Below are 19,302 nucleotides of genomic sequence, written 5' to 3'. Positions count from 1 at the left end.
CAGTCAAATCCACTTCCACACTTGTTAAAGCACTGCTGCACACTGCTGCAATAACACACAGAGACAGGCACACTTACTAAGCACGGAGTTAATAAGGGACCTCCTAGTATCACAAACCTTTAACGTATGCACTCTGGTGGGTCTACACATCACCACTAATACACACACACACACACACACACACACACACACATACTTTAACAACACAACACAATCATTAAGTGATAAAGGTTTATTGCAAGTTAATTGCTGAGCCAACTGCTTTTCTGTGTGAGGTATCTTATGCATTACACTCAGTGGTATTTTTTTTTAATGGTCTCTCACATACACAAACACATAAGATGACATTCATAGCCACATGGACACACAAAAATCTCTGACACTTTTATTACTTTTACACAAAATGTCAAGAGAGTCTGCGATGTTACTAACAACTAAAACGAAGGGAAAACATTTAGATTAAGTATTTGCATCACGCTGTCTTGAGGCAAATGTGTGTCAGAAGTCTGCAAGAGCAATAAATCAGCTGAATCCCTCCAGTTAGACATATTAAAAACTTACAGACATGCAAAGGATGCACTAAAAGGGCATCAAGGCCATAGGTCTAGATTTCCCACAGCCTAACCAAGCGCTTTCTAATAACGTGAACATTCTGATGGATTTTATTTTATAATCACAGACTGCAGTGAAAGTGTAGAGAATGTGTGTCAGTGGTTCATGCCAAGGTCATTTGAAGCTTATCAGCTGCTCTAAAATAGCAGCACTGTCTTAAAATATCTTTGAACGATAATTTTTTGCCAGAGCAGTAGTAGTGTACTTAGCTGGAATAAATAGCTGGAATAAAACTACATTCATATGCTGGACTCCGTCCACATTCCAGGAACAGCAAATGTATATAATGCTTATGTAGGGTATACTGTACATAAAGAGTATTATTCACATTATCCACTCCAGACAACAGAATCCTTTATGTTTGCTTTGATATTACCATATGAATTTTAGATTTCTTTTTCTTGAATTGATGTAAAGCATTCTGTGATGGAACCATTCACTTTTATTATGTGACAGTTATTGTTATTGATCAAAGGTGTACAAAATAATTATTTTGCAAGTCATAAGTAAATCTCAAGTCCCACGTGAAGTGTCATGTCAAGTGCAACAAGTCCCGAGTCCTAAACTTTGTTTCAAGTCCTAAAAAAGTGTTTTATTAGTCTGACTGCTGGTCTGCACTGACAGATGTATAATTAAATTTATAATACGATTTAGTCAATACTTACATTTGTTGACATTGTCTTACTTCTGGTTTTGTCCTATAAATGTGTAAAATTCAGGAAGGCAGCATGTATCTTTGGGGGAGTAGAAGTACGATGTATAAAATGGTCCAGCACAGAAATCTTTTCAACAATATAATGCTATCATCTGTACCTGTTGCTGCTATGCTCTCTGACAGGGGGGAAAATTTAATTATTAAAATTTTCCATATTATGTGATTAAGCAAGTGAATTGTTTTAACTCTCCATACTCCATATTACATAATGAAATAGGTCTCCAAATCATGCTATTAACATAAATGAAGGGTGAGTCAAATTTACAAATACTTCAGAAAAAGCAAGACAGCCAAGGTTTTGAGCATGTGTAGTACAAGTGAGGTAAGTCTGCACCATGGAAGTGACCTCAAAGATTAAGAGCTTACTGAAATGCAAACGAAGTTGAGATCAAAGCGCTTAAGCATCTATATAAAAATACTCTGTTATTGCATATTAATTCTTCAGAAAACAACGCATTGAAAATAAATCCTTTCATCTTTGCAGGGATTGAAACATTTTCCTCCGCGGCTTGAGGGCAGATTCAATTTAAACCGCATACCGACATGGCATGCATTCCCTCTCTTGCTCACGCCCACGGACATTTAAGACAAAAGTCACACTACAAAAATACATCAAAGGTACACGCTGAGGATGGTCACAACAACCTGCAGCCCGATAAGGAGGCCCCCCTGCAGAGAACACAGGTAGTTCTGGTTAAAACTTCTGTTTATCTGGCAGAGAGCACAGTGAATGTCAGCTATGTGAGCAGAGATATGTGCATATCGTATCCTGTCCCTTTGCAGTTCAGACACACAGCCCACACAGCCCGACAAACACAGATTGATTAGACAGGATTTCTGTCAAAGAGCCAAAGTGTTTCCTTATATCACAAGAGAAAATAAACACTCTCAATTGAGAAAACAAACCTGAAGCATGAAACCCTAAACAATGAAACTAATATGCACTCCTCCCTCAGCGCTGCCATGTTTGCATGAAATGTTTCTTTCTGTCTCGCAAACACACACACTCTCACCGACTGCATCACCTCTGACATCCCTGCAGCCTCTGGGGCCTCATTACCCACACTGCACCTCTCCTCCGTGGACTATCATTGACAGTAATGTGACCCTTGCTGATGGTGGTGCCATGATCGGAGGCGCCCCAACAGTTACGACACGTACACACACACACAAGCACAGGGATGTGCAAGTTCTCTCTCTCTCTCTCTCACACACACACACGTACAGACAAAACACACAAAAATAAACAATCCCGCAGCGAAGCGAATGTGAGACATCTCCCTGGGTTGTACTTAGCTACAGTACCATGACGCCTGTGCATGTCAATCACAAGGGACACACTCTGAGCATAAGAGATATGCACAGGGGTCAGAGTTGGACTCGTTAATCATCTCCTCAGACTTTTGTATCACAATCTGGGAACTTGAGTCCCAGATGGGGAAAGGGAAACAAATTACATGAATATTCTTTTTGACACAAGATATATTTTCAATTACAAAAACTTGTTTTTGCTTTGCTAAAGGGATGATAAGCTTCTGAGTGTTATCACATGACAAATTCCAACAAGCCAGAACCTCAAAGCACAAAGTGTTTGTGTTTCTTTTGTATGAGCTTGCCCACATATCTGTGTTTATGCACCTGAATATGCATGTGTTGTGTATGTGTAAAGGGCAAGGCTGTGTATGTGTGTGCATGCGTGTGAGTGTGTTATAGTAGAAACAGTATATCATTACTTCTGGGTGGTTGAGGTTTGACATACTGGCTGGGAATACGGTGGGAGACATTCCCAGAAGTTCGGTTTTATCCCAACGCGGGAATGCAAACAATCCAACTGAATGGATACTGAATGCACACAAACCACAGACACACACACACTCTCACTCTCACTCACTCACAAGGGTTATCGTACCTGCTGATCCACTGGTCATCCTTGCAGCAGCCTGACATGAAAAATAGAGAAGAAATACACAATGAGTACCAAAACAAAAGCAATAAATCATACAAACAGCAGATTACAATAACACTCTCAAGCTTTGGAGAATGTAAACTCAATATCAGTCTAAGGCAATGACTCACTCCCCTTGGACAGCAGCAGTAGCTACGCTGGGAAAATGACCCAAATTTCAAATCTGGTTCAACCAAAAGGAACAGATTTCCAAAGTGTTTAGGCCATAGGATCATATGAAAACCCACCAAGCCCTAATAGCTTATTTGTTTGATTATTAACCAGATTCTTTTGGAATTACAGTAAAATAAAATAATAATCCCATGTGAAGAATGTGTTTTTAAATTGGGTGACATCCGCTTGATGAATGAGGCCAAAGCCCCTTTTAGAAAAAGCAACTTAAATCATAATAAATGATGCAATTAAATTTGAGGAAATTGGAAAGGATGTTGCCTGTGTGTGTGCGTCTTTGTGTGAGACTGTGAGCTAACTTGGAACTAAGAGAAGGAGAAGAACAGGACATGACAGAAAAGGTAATCAAGATGATGGCAGCAGATGACAAATAATAATAACAAGAAAAAGAGCATGGGAAAACAATAAGATCAAGAACAGTAGCAGTAGCGTTCACCAGCAACAACCCATGACTTAGATATTTAATAGCTAGAATATTAACACAGGAAATGAAAGCTTAGGCTCTGATCATGAGGAGTACATTACACACATAAATGCACTCCTTAAAAAGTCCCAGAATCCACGAGCATTGACAAACCATAAGATCAGGGAACTCAGAACAGAATTAATTTCCTAACCAGTGTGTAAAACATTATCGTGACACAGACAGTGCATCATGAATGCTGCCACTGTCATCTCTACAAAGGTCTTCAGGAGCTGGGATTTAACTAATGATGCACTTGCACTTGTGCAATTACACAGGAAATTCTGCAGGATTCCCATGGGCTTTCCTCAGCCCTGAGATCATCTACAGTAAATTACTAAACAAACAACTGTCAGTTCAAGTTGTAAAGAGGCAGAAGTTTACTAAAATTAGAATTTCATGTAAAAGCAGCGTCTCACATGTCGGTGACTACTTGCAGTAACTGCAGTAAATTGAACAATCAAGAGATCTCTTAGTAATCAGAGAACATCAACCACCACTCATCTATATTTAGTATTAATGAAATGATGACCAATAACCCAATACTATATCAATAATATAATAGGCTAATAATTTTCATCTATTGTCCCTGGCCAGTTATTAAAAGGGCCACCTAAACTAAATCATTAATTTATATATTTATATATAGTTTCAAGAGTAAATCGATATTCTACTGCTGACTGATTCTCAAACCAGTGGTTCAGTATAATCAGAGGCTCCACAAACAGCACATATGAAACAAAAATTGTTGAACAAAAATGGCTGAAACAAAAAGAAAAAATGCTCTAAATTTGGGGCTGAGAAGAACACTATGTATCTGTGAGTGTGTGTGTGTGTGTGTGTGTGAGTTTGGACAGCTGTACTTTATCAGTCACGGTTAGGGAAAAATAAACCCCTTTAGCGTCAGTCTGATTCCACAGCCTCTGCTGCTCTCTCTACCTACCTACACATCCAAACACACACACACACACACACACACACACTCATAACATATAATTCTGACACATCAGGATCAACTGCACACTGGCCAAACCAATGTGCTACTGTATTCTGCAGAGGCTTACCATAATTTGTAAAAAGAGGACAATGAGTCTAAACCTGCGATGCAGCTGTATCAGGCTAAGAGAGGCAAAGACTGCAGCTTTCCCTCAACCAGACGTCAAATCCGAATCTGAATTTCTTTGAGCACTGATTTGGTGACTTGCAGGTCAAAACCCAGTTAATTAATTGTTATGCTCTTTTGAAGATGTAAACGGATCTGGGTAAAACCAGGATATCTTTAGTGGGAAAAGATTTCTTGGTTACACACAGAAATTGTTAAATTTGTAAAGTTTTAATGTGTATACGGTTTAGTTAAAAATAATGCTGCTGGTGAAAAAAAAAAATAATTATAATTAAGCGCATATGTCAAGTCCTCTTTTTACAAGAAAACCACCTCAAATGTTACAAGCAGAATGCAAGCTGTAGGTTGCATGAATTTAACCTGGTTTAATTCTGACTCTCAGTAAATACAAAATGTCTGTGGTGTGACAAAACAATCTCAACTCAAGGTTCACTTACTAGCTTTTTCCAGCACTTTCATGTTTCGTCAAACTACCATTTCAAGATCAAGAATGAAGTTTAACTTATTAACTTTTAAGACAACATGGACAAGAATTGTTACAGCTACGAATAGCTACTGAGTTTGAAAGCCACCAAAGCCGTATACATTACATAGCACACTCCATCCACTGCTGTAAACCAGATTATATGGTTGAAATTGTATGAAAGATTCAGCAGGCCGATTACAGTTTTAGAAATCTACTACTACTACCCAAAAAAAGATTGGTTTACTTTTGGACACTGCTATCAATTCAATCCGGTTGTGCCATTTGAGCAGTGGTGTGTTTATGGTAGCTGTAGTTGTTGCCGCAGTGCTGACACAGAAAAAAAAAAAGATGACCTTGCATCCTTCTGGATGGAGCAGAGCTGTCTCATCCTTTTACTTTCACCTTATTTACACAACAGCATGGGAGACACAGACTGGACAGAGGCCCAGAGATAGGGAGGGAGGAAATGTGATGAAAGAAAGGGAGGGAGTAAATTTGGATTTGTAAAGAAATAATCAAAAGAGAAAAGGAGGAAAATGTTAACTTTCCAGTAGCTTTGGGTAGAAATTACCAGTGTATGACATAAAATATAACAAAATGACAAAAGAGGTCAATGTGTTTCAAACAAGAAAGCACCTTGAACAATGTAAAAATAAAAAAATGTGTTAGGTCTCAAACTTTTTGTCCCCAAAAACTGTCCACAATTATTACAGCACAGACTAGATTGATGAGAAGGTTTCACTCAAAAGATGGTATAAATTGAGTTTGTAACATCTCCGACGCTTACTTGATGATACTTTCAGATGCTTAACTAATCAACTTATTTCAATCAGACATGTCAGGATCAGCTGCAAAGTCTCATATGTTGTATAGCTCCACACCAGCGTGCATGCCGTTTTTAAAGAGTAAGGGAGGCATGAGCTGACAGCAGGGAGGACTGTAAGCTGATCAGATCACAGGCATCATATCTGCTTGGGAGTGGTAACCTGATGTCATAATCAGTAGACAAACCCAGTGGCTTTCCTGTTGAAGAAGCTGCAGTAGACTATAGCCTAGTAATATTTGTGATTAAATCGAGTATTCGGGACAGAATTCAGATGGGTTAGTTTCGTAGCAAACTGTTCTTCCTGTATCTGTCCTATCCGCTATCTTATCAATAAAGTGTAGATAATATTAAGCAGGAAGTAGCATCCAGAAATGTAGCCACAAACTCTCTGTAGTTACTCATTTTTTAGTGTAACTACTACCACAAAGTCACTGCAAACATATAACTAAACAGCATGTTGCCATAAAGGTCAGAGTTTTAGCACCGAATAAAGCAGACTGATCAATTCAACTCACAAACACTCCCAGACACAAACACAGCGGTACAGTCTTGCTCACCCTGGCCTGTCGAGCATGGAAATGTGTAGGGGACGAGAGGGACGAGCGAGTCAGAGGTCTGCTGCGGGTCAAAGGTCGTGAGGGGCGCCTGGTCAGCGGCTCAGGTTTGTCTGAAGCTCTGGCGGTTCCCTGATCCTGACTCGGGGCTCGGCACGCCATTCTGCCCACAGCCGGGGTACCCTGGGAGGACAGAGAAGAAGTCAGATCCACTTTTCCCTGATGCTGGACTATAAAGCTGATTGAGATTAGAAGTTTCTTCTTCAAATGTCACCGCAAGTTCCACTCAGTGGCTTTTCTAGAGCTTTCGATTGTATCACATGATCTTCCTCAGCAGATGAAGTTGCCCTGTGGTCATGAATATACAGATCTTAAAATCTCCATTTTCTTCCAAGCACATAAAGGTAAAAGTTGGCTTAAAGGTTAAGATTTCAAGTTCATTATCAACCTTGGACACAGCCGTCGATATTGATGGTGCAATTTGAACATCGACACGGCACTGACACATGAGCAAGTCCTTCTGTTTAGGATTATCTGATACAAGCAAAAGTTTCAGAACTGGTAAAACAAAACATTGAGAAACACTAGCACTAAAATGACAAAGTGACAACATATTCTGCAAACTCTTATTATTTCTCATGACAGATTAGGTATAGCTTTCCCTCCTCGAAGAGAATCTACATATTATTTCTTTCATGATTATAAGAAACTCTCTTTGTTTTTCATCATTATGCTGTCAAGATAACTGACATCCAGTTGAAACTGCTCTTCATTTCTTGTTTACTATTACTCATTGCAGTTCTTAACATCCTTTTTGCTAAAATGCTACACTACACAGTAGCACCTTCAATATCAGTTTCTATGTAGCTGTATTTCATCTAGTCTCTTACCCCTGTCTTCATGTCACCTGCCTCTTCAGCAGCTCTATGTTTCTGTTGTATGGTTTCTGTGGAGTATTTAGTGGAGCTGGTGTTGGTGGGTGAGTGTTAAAGATATAAGACACTGCTGATGATGTGTCTGCCCTTCTATCATTCTGAAAAATCCCCTCCCATCCAGCCCATCATCGTCCCCTCCATATCTCCACTCAGTGACAACACTGGAAAGTCCATCCCTGCTTGACCTCATGACTCAACTACTGTACCCGCTACAGTGGGAAGACCCGCTGCTGCTGTGCTTCCCGCTCTCCCCTGTTAAACCCTGTGCTGATAATATGGATGTGTGTGCGAAAGTAAGAGTGTGTAACTAAAAGCGAAGGAGGAATGGCATAAATGTCGAAGAATCCAATCCACAACTGCATGCACAGAGAGACACATTTTCCCTTCAACACAACATACAATGCTTGTCTGTGTAGAAAATTCCCTTTCTGACCCCGTAGAGCATTTCTATCATAGAGTTGATACTGTTGCTAATTTTCTAACTATGCGGTCACAGTTCGATGACAACATCAAGGACACTGTGTCCCCAAAACAAAGTACAGTTCAAACCGAAGGTCAGTAAATTTGTCATCTAAATTTCTAATTTTGGCATGACTGTATTTCCACATTTGTTATTCTTATTATATTTGATTATATTTAGTGTGTATATATTTATAGATCTACGTAGAATGTTAACTGATTCTTTTTTTATTGTATTTTGTTCTTTTTACATTCCTCTGTGGTGCTTTGCCAACTTGAATTTCCCCATAAGGAGGATTAATAATCTTATTTAAACTAACTTGGCTTGTTTGATTAGCACTTTTTCTGTTCCAGTCTTTCTCATGTAACCAAGAGGAATTTAATAGATAAAATTCCCAGAGTGGAAAGTCCATCCATCAGAACACAAGTCTAAGAGTCTTCAGCCATGCTAGGGGCTTTTTGAGGCTGTACTTAGCAAGCTAACATGCTTACAATGACAACGCTAACATGCAGCCCACTAATGTTTATCAGGTGCAAAGTTTACTGTGTTCACCATCTTGTTAGCATGCTAACATTTGCTAATTAGCATTAAACACAAAGTAGAGCTCACGCTGATGGGAATGTTATTAGTTTTGCATGAATTTAGTCATAAACCAAAGTATTGGCCACACAGAAATGTTTGACCTGATGGTGGAGCTAGATGGCACGGCAATCCATCTAATAGTTATTGAGATATTTTAAAATCATGGACCAAATTTTTGGAGCAACCTTATGTTATGTCCTTATATTCCCAGGGTTCTATGTTCCCAGCAGGTGTGTCTCTTGAGATTGTTAAGGGCTATCTTTGCAGTTCAAATGACAAAAGAACAAAGGGGGGTGGACATTTCAAATGCAGTTTGAATGGTAAAAATACTTTTCACCACTGCCAATGTCCAAAGGGTCTTGCCTGTAAATTTGAGGGAGTAGGTATCAAGGAGTATAACATCAGTAGTCTTTATGCTGTAGGTGGGTGATTTCAACCACATTGACCATATTGATACAATGAACATCTGACCTGGGGGAAAACATTGCTGAGAACATGAAACCATTTGAAAGATCTCCTTAATGTCTCATATTGTGAGGATATTGAGCTGGGGAACATAGGACCCTAGCAGCATGCATTGTCATCCCTAGATTTATGATGCTAGCATTGCTAAAAATATGTATTAACAATGGAGAAGAGTTTTAAAAATGTGCTGTGCAGAATAAGGAAGGGATGGAGGTTGAAGGATATTGTCTGATTACAGGGCGGTGTGTGAGGAATGAATGAAAATATAATACTGTGAAGACATTTTCTATATTTAGCTTATTACTTGCAAACACAAAAAGTTCATTGTTAGAACAGTAGGACCGATACAGAGACTGTGTTGCTTAGAGGAACACCTTGTGGGTATTTAAGGGGAAGTTCTGATGTTTAACTGAATTTTGTTATTTTTTTTAATTCAAGCAAATCTTAATTCTTATCTGAGCTCAGCACCCCATCCTGAATGCCTTTCACTGCCAAAAAAAGAGAAAAAAGTCACACATTATCCCTCTGGGCTGGGGTAATTTAATCTTTCTTACCCTTTAAATATTTTACATTTTTTAGATAAATGGTCTCTCTGCTCCTCTTCCACTGCAAGGTAAGAAGCTGACCTGAACATTTTTATTTCTTTTTCTTTTTTTTAATGATCATCAGATTGTGTTGTATTGAGTATTTTTACTTGATGGGTCACTGCAAAAAATATATACTAAATGCAAATAAAATTCCCTTTAGTGTTACATAAAAATACTTGACAGAGAATGTCATATACAAAGCTAAAATGTCTGCTGTTTTCCAGGCTTGCCAGACAGTTTGATTAAGATTAGCTTGATTAAATGCAGCCTTTTATAAGAATTCCTAAAGTTCTGTGCTGTTGGTTTAAGAGCTATTTGAGGTTACCAGATTTACACTTGGTTAGCATTATGAGGCAGCTGGAATGTCATGTGTGAAGACAGCAGAGGAGGGGAGCACAGCAGCTATTTACAAACTCTGTTCGCCCTGAAATTTTGTTAAGTAAAATTTTAAAATAAGAGCAAGCTGGAAGGATCTCAGCTTTTATTTTCTGTGGTTTCTGGGGGATTAATGTTGTTTCCAGATGGATGCCAGAAACCACCTGATATATGAAAGGCTTTAATGGCGGAAAAACAACAGGCTTGGAGACCATCCAAACTATTATTCTTAATTAATCTGCCTCAAATTAAATAGTGGGAAAGACTGCAAGCTTGGCAACCCATTCCCCTGAGTAGGCTCTCTGTCCAACATGTGTGTGGTACACTGTCTGATGACTCAATGGTAAATTAAGCATGACGGTGTGTGGCCACAAATGACATGGTGTACAGAATTACTAGTTATGTTATGAACTTGCCTGAAAATTTAACAATAATAATAAAAGTAATGGCACTTTTATTAGTGTATGCTGCAATCGAATCAAAACTATGTCATCCATTTTTTATTTTATATTCATGCGACATGTGATTAATCTATTTAACCTACCCTTTTTTTAAACTCTTATGCAGTCACATCAGTACATCAAACAGATCTAACTTTCTGAATGATCGATTTATGTGGAAATACAAGATTTAATGTTGGGATTACATCTCACAGCAATTTCAAATTCACACTGTTGAACTGAATGTGAACTGAAAAGTTGTTATTTGTAGAAATGTAACTACCCCTCAAATCTCACAGTGCTCCTCTTAAGGTGTTACAACAGGACAATTAGTGAAAAGCTACAATTGTTGTAATACGATGCAGAATTATTTGTTAAGCATTTGTGAACAGCTTTTCCCCCGTTAAACAACAAATAATAGTTTTCATAAAGTTGTAAAGGTATGAAAGTATGATCATTCCCCTTTGAGTAATTAACATCAAATATTTGTATTAGTTAGAAGTTGGTGAGCTATTTGATGCATCTCCTTGTCTTGAATAGGAAGTCTCTCCAGACTCCATTCAAAAACAGTTAAATTTTACATTCACCAACCAGTAATGTTTCAGTATAACAAATTCTCTTGTTTCACCTTTATGATTGGCCTGTTCATTGTTCCCTCAGTTTATTATCCTTTGTTCCTGTTTTTCTATCATTTTTCATATTACTTATTATACTAAAGCACTTTGGGTCGAGCGAGTTTAAAGCACCGTATAAATCTGACTTGATTTTAATGCACTTGACTTACCGTGGTACACTGCTCCTCGTCAACACTGGCCATGTCCGAGTGAGAGAGATTAGTGCTTTGGACTTCCTGGATCCCCTCATTGAGGTGATCCAACTTTTTCATCAGCAGGGTCATGGAGTCACACGCAGCAGCCTGAACACACGAGCCAAATGATGCACACACACACACACACACACACACTTTTAGGCCTTTTATGTATGATGGTCTCCTAACCCAACACACACTCCTATTCCTCATCCACCTACTACACCCTTGCCTTCAGGCTCCTTGCAGCTGAACAGCCCGAGCAGGGGTACACAGTGAACTGTGGAGGAGGTGACACCTTCACAGTGAGATAATTGTAGAGCAAGGACGACAGAAGCCTTTGATGGAAGAGAAATACTATAGCTAAAGATAGCTGCTAGTGAAGAATAAACTGCCTTTAACGTATACAAAAACAGCCATGTGGCCAATGCATGTTATGTAAATGTGTTAATATCTGTCTATTCCATACAGCTCAGTTATGCACATACCTAAACCCTTGCTTCCCCTCTCTTTTCCCTCTCTACCCATTGGTCATGGACTCTGACTGAGACACTGTGTTCACTGGCCTTCCAGGAAATGAACAAACTGCTTTGTTTCTGGGCTCCGCTGCCAATCCCAGAGTCCCAGAGGCTGATAGCAGCACATAGGGCCCCTTTGAGGAGCTTGAAGTCCAAAAACAGCCCCCTCACTCATACTCCCACATGCATGGACACAAGCATGCCCTCATACTACTCCACCCACCCACTCTCACACACAAACACATCCTTCTGTCCACTCCCATTCCCGAACCCGTCATGTTGACCAGTTTTAAAAAATATCAGCAGTAACAGTTTTGGCAGTAAAGCCATTTCCTGTGTGTTACAGCCCCCACATCTCCAGATTCCTACACACGGGAACACAGAAGGCTGTCTATGTGCAGCAGGGTGCTATTTTTACCCTCACTATGGGGGACAGAGCCAGGGCGAGGGGAGAACACAGGCAGCGGAGGCTTTTCAGTGGCATGAGCGACTGCAAGCATGAGCATACGCAGAGTGGCACGTAAATGTGAAAACAAATGCACACCATCGCATCGACATAGATACACATTCGCACACACTTTTTGCAGCAGAGTGCTCTCGAGGCTCATGAAATGTCAATAGGCTTCTGTCCAAAGTATTATATAGTATAGGGCTCTTAACGCATCACTGCTATAAGAGCATTTAATTATTTGTCTGAACTGTCCTGGAGAGGGTAAACCCCCACTATTATTGTGATACATTAGTCTAAGTATGAATTACTAAAGAAGTAGAGGCTTTCCTTGGTCTGTAAGTGTGCTATGCTGATCTGAAGTGATAGTATATTTTGCACGAATCGTTTGCCACTGTAACTACATAATTATGATGACAACTTGTTCTATAGAGGAAAGGAGTGGAGAGGGGTAAAAGTATGTGCAAACTACTTCAGAATCCCAACAAAATGTTTTTGGTGATGCACCAAAATAGTATCTTGTAAGCAGGGCTGTTGTTAACACCATTTAAGTCCAGTTAAACCTGCAGTAACAGATTGTATTGGCCACTTGGGGTCGAGTTGTGAACACAAAACTTGTTAGCCAACAGTTGCTTATTTTACACAACCAGCAATTACACAGCAACATTGTCATTCATTTGGATCGTTTTTCTGGATTCTAACTGTGTCTGTCTGCCGCTTGGTGGTTCAATGGGTTTTTAGAGCTTTTTCACTGAGAAAGCATACTGCCTTGTGCGGCTTAAAACAACGCTACAAGAGTGGTGAGAGTGAATGAAAACAGTACATTTACATGACAGACAACTAAACAATTAGCTATAAACCTCAGATTTGGGTGATAACTCTCAGTACGCTCCTCACTACGAGTGACCTCTTTCTCATGGTTTTCCCATTGTCATTTGATACATTGTTATTGTAAAATATTGGTTAAAGCTGCATTAAAACCAAAGTCCAGAAGGGGTCAAGACTCATCAACCTAGACCAAGTCTGAATTATAGGATTTAACCTCATTCAATATTTTTTATTGTTAAGAGTGGGGTATATCATCTAGCTAACACAGCGCATTTAAACATGTAATAGAAACAGAAAAACTCCAGTGGTGCTGTCCATTATGAAGTAGCAGGTACTGTACATTGAAATTTGTCTTTGAAATTACAGATTATAGCTTGTGTTCTCAAGTATTAAAAGAAATTCTGTAACATTATAAGGTGGTATGAAAAGCTGAATTGGTTGAGATAATAATGTCAAACAGTATCAGTAGTCTTGATACCAAGCTTGTAAGACTCATTTCACTTTAAATGCAGCTTTATAACATTTTTTTGTACTCTAAATTCCTAAAATTATTTAATTTGGCAAAGTTGTTACCCGCATTGTGGAGTGTGACGAAACTGGCTGAACCAAGATATTCCAAGAATGTGGAACCACAGTGGGGCCTCTTTGACTTAACAGGTATTCAAATGAGCACCGGCCTAAGCCTGTCAATAAGTGACTTTAAAAGCTACTTGGTCAAACTCTGAGAGCGACATCACAAAAGGAGCACGGAGAGAACAAATCCTTTCATTTCAGTCCAAGAGGGGAGAAAAAGTGTGTAGTTTGCCAGAGGACTGTTATGGGAACATGCCAGCGACGGAGGTCCGCTCTGACAGGTGTGAGAACACGGTCAGGGGCAAACTCACACTGATGGATGCCCGCTGGTACAGTGCAGGCTGAGAGGTGGAGATACCAGGCCGTCCCAGGAGAAACATGAGAGGAATTTATGATTGAAGGTACACCTGCCATAATATTCCTTTTTATTCAGATCCCCCTTTTTTCTCAAAACAGTTTTCTCTTTCACTTCAAAAACTCCACCAAAAGAAAAAACACCAGATTATTCAAACGACTGCAAACTCTTTATCTCTAAACATTTGGGCAGTATAATATATATAGCAGCTTTTGCAACAGGCAATGTTTTGTTTAGATTATTTGTAAAAGAGGGTTGGGAGAATGTCATGCCACAAAGATGCCCAGCCAGAATTAAACCACAGACATTCCTACTACATACAGCACTAAATACATGTATTTTTGCATCTAAGCCTCTGTGACCAATAATCCACCAGGATACTCCAGCTACCCTACTGTAACATGCTGTGCGGCATACAAGTTGTAGATTGCAAATGATGCAGTCAATTATATTGCTCCTAGTTGGCACTGACACATTTATAAATTCACAAGCATTCACATTTACTCAGTTTACTATCTTTGGAAGACACACTGGACCCTCAAAAAAAATACTACAAGCAACAAATTGGTGGTCAGGTAGAAACAATTTGACATTGCTGCCCTCTAGTGGTGAAAGTAGTATTCACTGTTACAAAATAAGCCCTTTTCACCGAAGATGGGCTGACATGTAGGAACACTACATGTGAAAATAATGACTGATGGCTGAATTCCATTTAGCTGATTCTGTTTCAGGGTCCTGGTGTTGTGCATGCTGGCTCACTGTCAAACTGTCATGTCTTACAGGACACTTGTTAATGTTATTAGTTAAACCTGTGCTTTTCCTGATATGACAAGCTGCTGAGCAAAAGGCCTCTCTGCAGTGCAGTGTAACTCAGACATGCAGTTACTAAAGTTCTACACAGTGAATGAAATCTCTTTGTCTCTTATATCTCTTATCTACTGTCGTGTTTTTCTTACCTGTTTTCCATTGTTCTGCAGTGTATCCTCTTCCTCCTGGCTACCTGTGAACTCAGGTTTGCCCTCATCGGTGGCCTTTTGCCAGATAGATGCAGAGCTATTAGGCTGGGCATCCTTTCTCGTCCTCAAGCGCTTCCTGTTCCTGCTCAAGTTTCTACGCCGACGGCTGACCAGGAATTCCTTATATTTTAACGTCTCGGGAAAATCATCCTTCTCATCACCATCATCGTCACCCTCTCCCTCTTCATTGGTCGACGAGGAGGATTCCCCGCCATCTGAGCTCTCATTGGCAACGATCACCTGGTTGTCAGAGCTAAAATCATAATCACAGAACACAATGGCACTTGGCTTGTGCTTTACTATTCTTAGCAGATCCAATGAACTGTCCTCTGGTGCATTCACATATGCTGGCAGATGGTTACAACTACTTTTATCCAGGGCTGGTGAAAAGGCAGGAAGAAACTCATCAGATAAGGAGGTCTCTATCGGGCTCCCTTCTTGCTGCTGAGGCGATATGGCTCCACCATGTTTCAAAAACTCCGCCTCCACCTGATAACCGAGGCCGGACACCTCCATGTCCAGACCTGTTCCAGGAGCCACTTCTGAACTGTTTAAGTCGAGCTTAACTGTATTACAGGGGGAGCTGATGTCCATCTTCAGCTCCTTCAATATTTGAGCATGACAGAGCAGAGGAACAGGTTCAGACATGGTTCTCAGTTTGCTGTTGGAGCTTTGAGTCAGGAGGGGAACTTGACCTTGCAGATCACCCAAAGCGACCCCGACAGCCTGGGGGTGAATGTGCCTGTTAGGCTGCTGCTGAACAGGCAGTGGACCTTCATGCATCACTAGTGAGCCAGTCCTCATCTGCTGAGTCTTTTATAGTGAGCACAATGACAATGAAAAACGTAAAGCTGCTTAAATGAAGATTTGAGTGAATGATATTTATACATTTGAATGTCAGAAAAGTCCTTTGATACCTGAGCAGGGAGAGAGATGGAGAGAAAGAAAGAGACACAGAATGTAAATTTGGACATCTTGATTCGCCTTCACCCATGTGTGCACTAAAGAATATTATGCATGCATAATCTATTGTCATTTATTTCTGTTAAAGGATGTATCTGTCTGGATTCAAGTCTTTATTTGCTTACAAACTTAAGAGTTATGTTCAAGAAGGATGAAACTGCTGCTTAGACAGTTTATCAATCATTTTCCTTGATAAAGATACAGCCCTGCAGTTTAACATGATTAAAATATTGTAGCAAAATTATTTTCCCACTATTTTGATACTGTGCATGCTCTACTGTTATTACCAAATATAACTTAAATGAAATTTCTGGGCCAAAACAATCAAAAATGTGATCGGCCCATGCCAAAATCAACAAGTTTGTCATCACAAAAACTCCACAGTGCACCCCTCTGTAGCTCTCAGACTTGACAAATGCATTTTGCTCAAACACATTGTTTTTTCCTGATGGATATTTTTGGCTGCAGCCAACACACCCTTTCCTTGCCTGTTATGGTTTCTTTGTCTTTCACACACAGTGGTAGGTCTTAAAATTAGTTTAAAATCCTGAAAACACTATAAAACACAGACAGCATATACATGTAAAACATACTAATCCTTTCCCAAGTAAAGTTTCATACTGCACACTTGCAAACAAAGAGTCATTTGTTCCTATTGTGTGAAGGCCATGTGTCAACTGGTCAGTGAAAAAATATTACTGTAACTCAATAACATCTTAAATACTCAATAACGTCATAAAGGTCATATACTATAGGTCATGTTTGTAATTCTGACCTATTTCTTAAATATATTAAAGAAATATATAATATAGGCTGCTTTAAAGAAGAAGAAATACAGAATTCATATTTCAACATACCAGATGTGTCAACCAAGGTCCAACACAGCAGTCAGAAGAACCAGTATCCAACTCAGTGCTTATGTGCTGCATGACACAGAAGGTACAGAAACAGTGAGTTCACCCCTGAAAAGATATGAAATTCTGTGAGGGGAGGAGAGAAAAAGCAAGGCTTGAGGAATGCTTTTCCCTCCTACATTACCTCAGCAAGAAGACAGAGAGTTCCACAGGCAGGTGTTTGCGCTTTTTGTGCAAGTCTCTGTGTGTATGTGTGTGTGTGTGTGTGTGTGTGTGTGTGTGTTATTTTGCACATGAATGCAAGCATGTGCAAGAGAGAAAAAACATTAATTACGCACTCAAAGCAAATAACATCCAAAGTTCTGTAGTGGAAATGATCAGATTAAATAGCTGCACGCACATTAGTCTTCAACAAACATTGATTAAATGGCTTGGGGTCCGTGGTGCACCTTTCCCCCTCCCCATTCCTCCTTCTTCACTCATTGCAGTATAATATGGCTCGAGGCAAAGGATTAGAAACACCTTAGAAGCACATTCCTCAACAACACATGAGGTAATACTTTAAACGTGTTCTTATCCTCTCTAAATCGCTCTCTGTTCATATTTTTTGTAACTACAGCAAAGCTGTAAGCCTTGATCAACAAGAAGGGACTTACTGTCCTTACAAAGCTGTCGGTGGACTGTGGAATTCCTAACGTTTACCAGCAAACATTTAATTCCATGTTTTGGAGGGAATGTCTTTGGTGAGGAGTAAAGACCTGCTATTTGTACGTTAACCTTGACAATGACTCTGCCTGTTGAGGCCTGTTTGACCCACAAGGTCTTGGGGAGAAGAGATATGGTCAAGGTGGAGGGTGTACTAAGAGTTAGTTATTGTATTATGAATTGCTTACTATAATGTCTCTTCACACACAAACACAATAAAACACATTTTCACAGCACACACAGTGCTATCTAACTAAAGCTGCAGTGGATTTGCTGAGGTATGTTAGAAGATGTTGCCTGTAGTTCATACAAATAAAAAAGGAGCTCAGAGATGGGATCTTTGCAGCAGTCTAAATATCACAAATTTACATTTGAAAAACTCAGCAACATTAGGTTTTTCCAAACAAAAAGATCATCAGGACCTTGTTGTGAACTGTTTTCTTCTTCTGCTTTGCAATGGATAAATTATCATTTTCACATAACTGTCAAAAGAGATTTTGCTATGTTAAGTTTATCAAATGAAAGAACTACAATCCAAATGCCATTGTTTCACTGTTTTTTGAGCAAACTGGCCCTTTAAAAGTTCTTCCATGCCCATTATGTAAAAGAGAAACTACTGTTAATTGACCAAACAGCATCAGCACAAGTTGAACTATCAGGCAGTTAGTAAAAAACACACTTATGTGTGAGTCAAATTGATGCTTATGAATGAACCTCATTAGTTATCTTGCTTGAATGAACTTGACAAATTTCACTCACCATCCCCGCCCATCTAAAATGTTAGACAGTCCTACATAGCTGTGATGATGGATGCATCTTAATTTAACTCAAACATGTATTTCAATACAAGCTACGCCAACCTGCCGAGACAAGCTCCTCCATATGTAACATTCCTGTCATAGAGAGGTATAGTTACCTGGGTCAGGTTTGAAGAAAAGTGGTACAACAAAAGAGAGGAGACAAGGTGAGATCTGGCGGTTAGATACAGTACACACAATAAAACGATTAGAGGAAAGAAAGACAGATCATAAGTTTCTCTAACAGCTGAGGTTTGTTAGGATTATCTGTTTTTTAACTCTACAAATCAATAACACTTAAGGAAAGCACATAAAAAGTTTATCAAGACCATCTGCTAATAAATTCACACTGAATTATGTAAGCTGTGTTGTCTTGACAGTGTGTATTATAGATAGTGTGAAAATCTGAAACACAACAAAACCTTATTTTGACAACAAACAGTCAGCTTCTAGTAAGATACACAAAGAGAAATGTACTTTCCAACTCTATCACTGCAGGACAGAAAATATCAAATTAATATTCTGCACTTTCTTGCCTGGTGTAATGACTGATGGTTATATATATAATTGTTGTTTGTATGTGAGTCTAAATTGATTATGTGTTCATTTTTAACTTTGTCTTTTTGCGTGGTCCAAAATCAAACTGTTTGAATTAAAGAACGGGTTGCTCATGGAATAAGGGCATTTAATAAGTACA

At 39.3% G+C, this 19,302-nt stretch overlaps 1 protein-coding gene across 4 annotated transcripts; it reads right to left on the bottom strand.

Moving 5' to 3' along the window:
* Positions 1-243: 243 nt before the first annotated feature.
* LOC123981732 lies at positions 244-18,925 on the bottom strand. Of its 4 annotated transcripts, XM_046066832.1 has the most exons (7): positions 18,725-18,925; positions 17,107-17,172; positions 15,227-16,203; positions 11,525-11,656; positions 6,900-7,079; positions 3,237-3,267; positions 244-1,996 (listed from the first exon to the last, which is right to left on the bottom strand). In XM_046066832.1, the coding sequence occupies exons 3-7, from the start codon at positions 16,088-16,090 to the stop codon at positions 1,854-1,856; spliced, it is 1,350 nt and encodes a 449-aa protein (XP_045922788.1). In that variant the 5' UTR covers positions 16,091-16,203; positions 17,107-17,172; positions 18,725-18,925; the 3' UTR covers positions 244-1,853. The 4 variants fall into 4 exon arrangements, with proteins under 4 accessions (XP_045922788.1, XP_045922787.1, XP_045922786.1 ...); XM_046066831.1 differs by lacking the exon at positions 18,725-18,925 and having other exon boundaries at positions 17,107-17,313; XM_046066830.1 differs by lacking the exon at positions 18,725-18,925 and having other exon boundaries at positions 15,227-16,099; positions 17,107-17,313.
* Positions 18,926-19,302: the final 377 nt, after the last annotated feature.

Source organism: Micropterus dolomieu, linkage group LG13 (assembly GCF_021292245.1).
Source record: "Micropterus dolomieu isolate WLL.071019.BEF.003 ecotype Adirondacks linkage group LG13, ASM2129224v1, whole genome shotgun sequence".
Classification (NCBI taxonomy): domain Eukaryota; kingdom Metazoa; phylum Chordata; class Actinopteri; order Centrarchiformes; family Centrarchidae; genus Micropterus; species Micropterus dolomieu.
Note: the sequence above shows the minus strand (reverse complement) of the source record. Positions and strands in the feature narration are given on the sequence as shown.

Coding starts and splice junctions, on each gene's coding strand:
- LOC123981732 (XM_046066830.1), bottom strand. CDS start 17,178: ATGCAGCACATAAGCACTGAGTTGGATACTGGTTCTTCTGACTGCTGT. Junction 16,100..17,106: donor GACCTTGGTTGACACATCTG/GTATGTTGAAAT, acceptor TCACTATAAAAG/ACTCAGCAGATGAGGACTGG. Junction 3,268..6,899: donor TCCATGCTCGACAGGCCAGG/GTGAGCAAGACT, acceptor TTTTCATGTCAG/GCTGCTGCAAGGATGACCAG.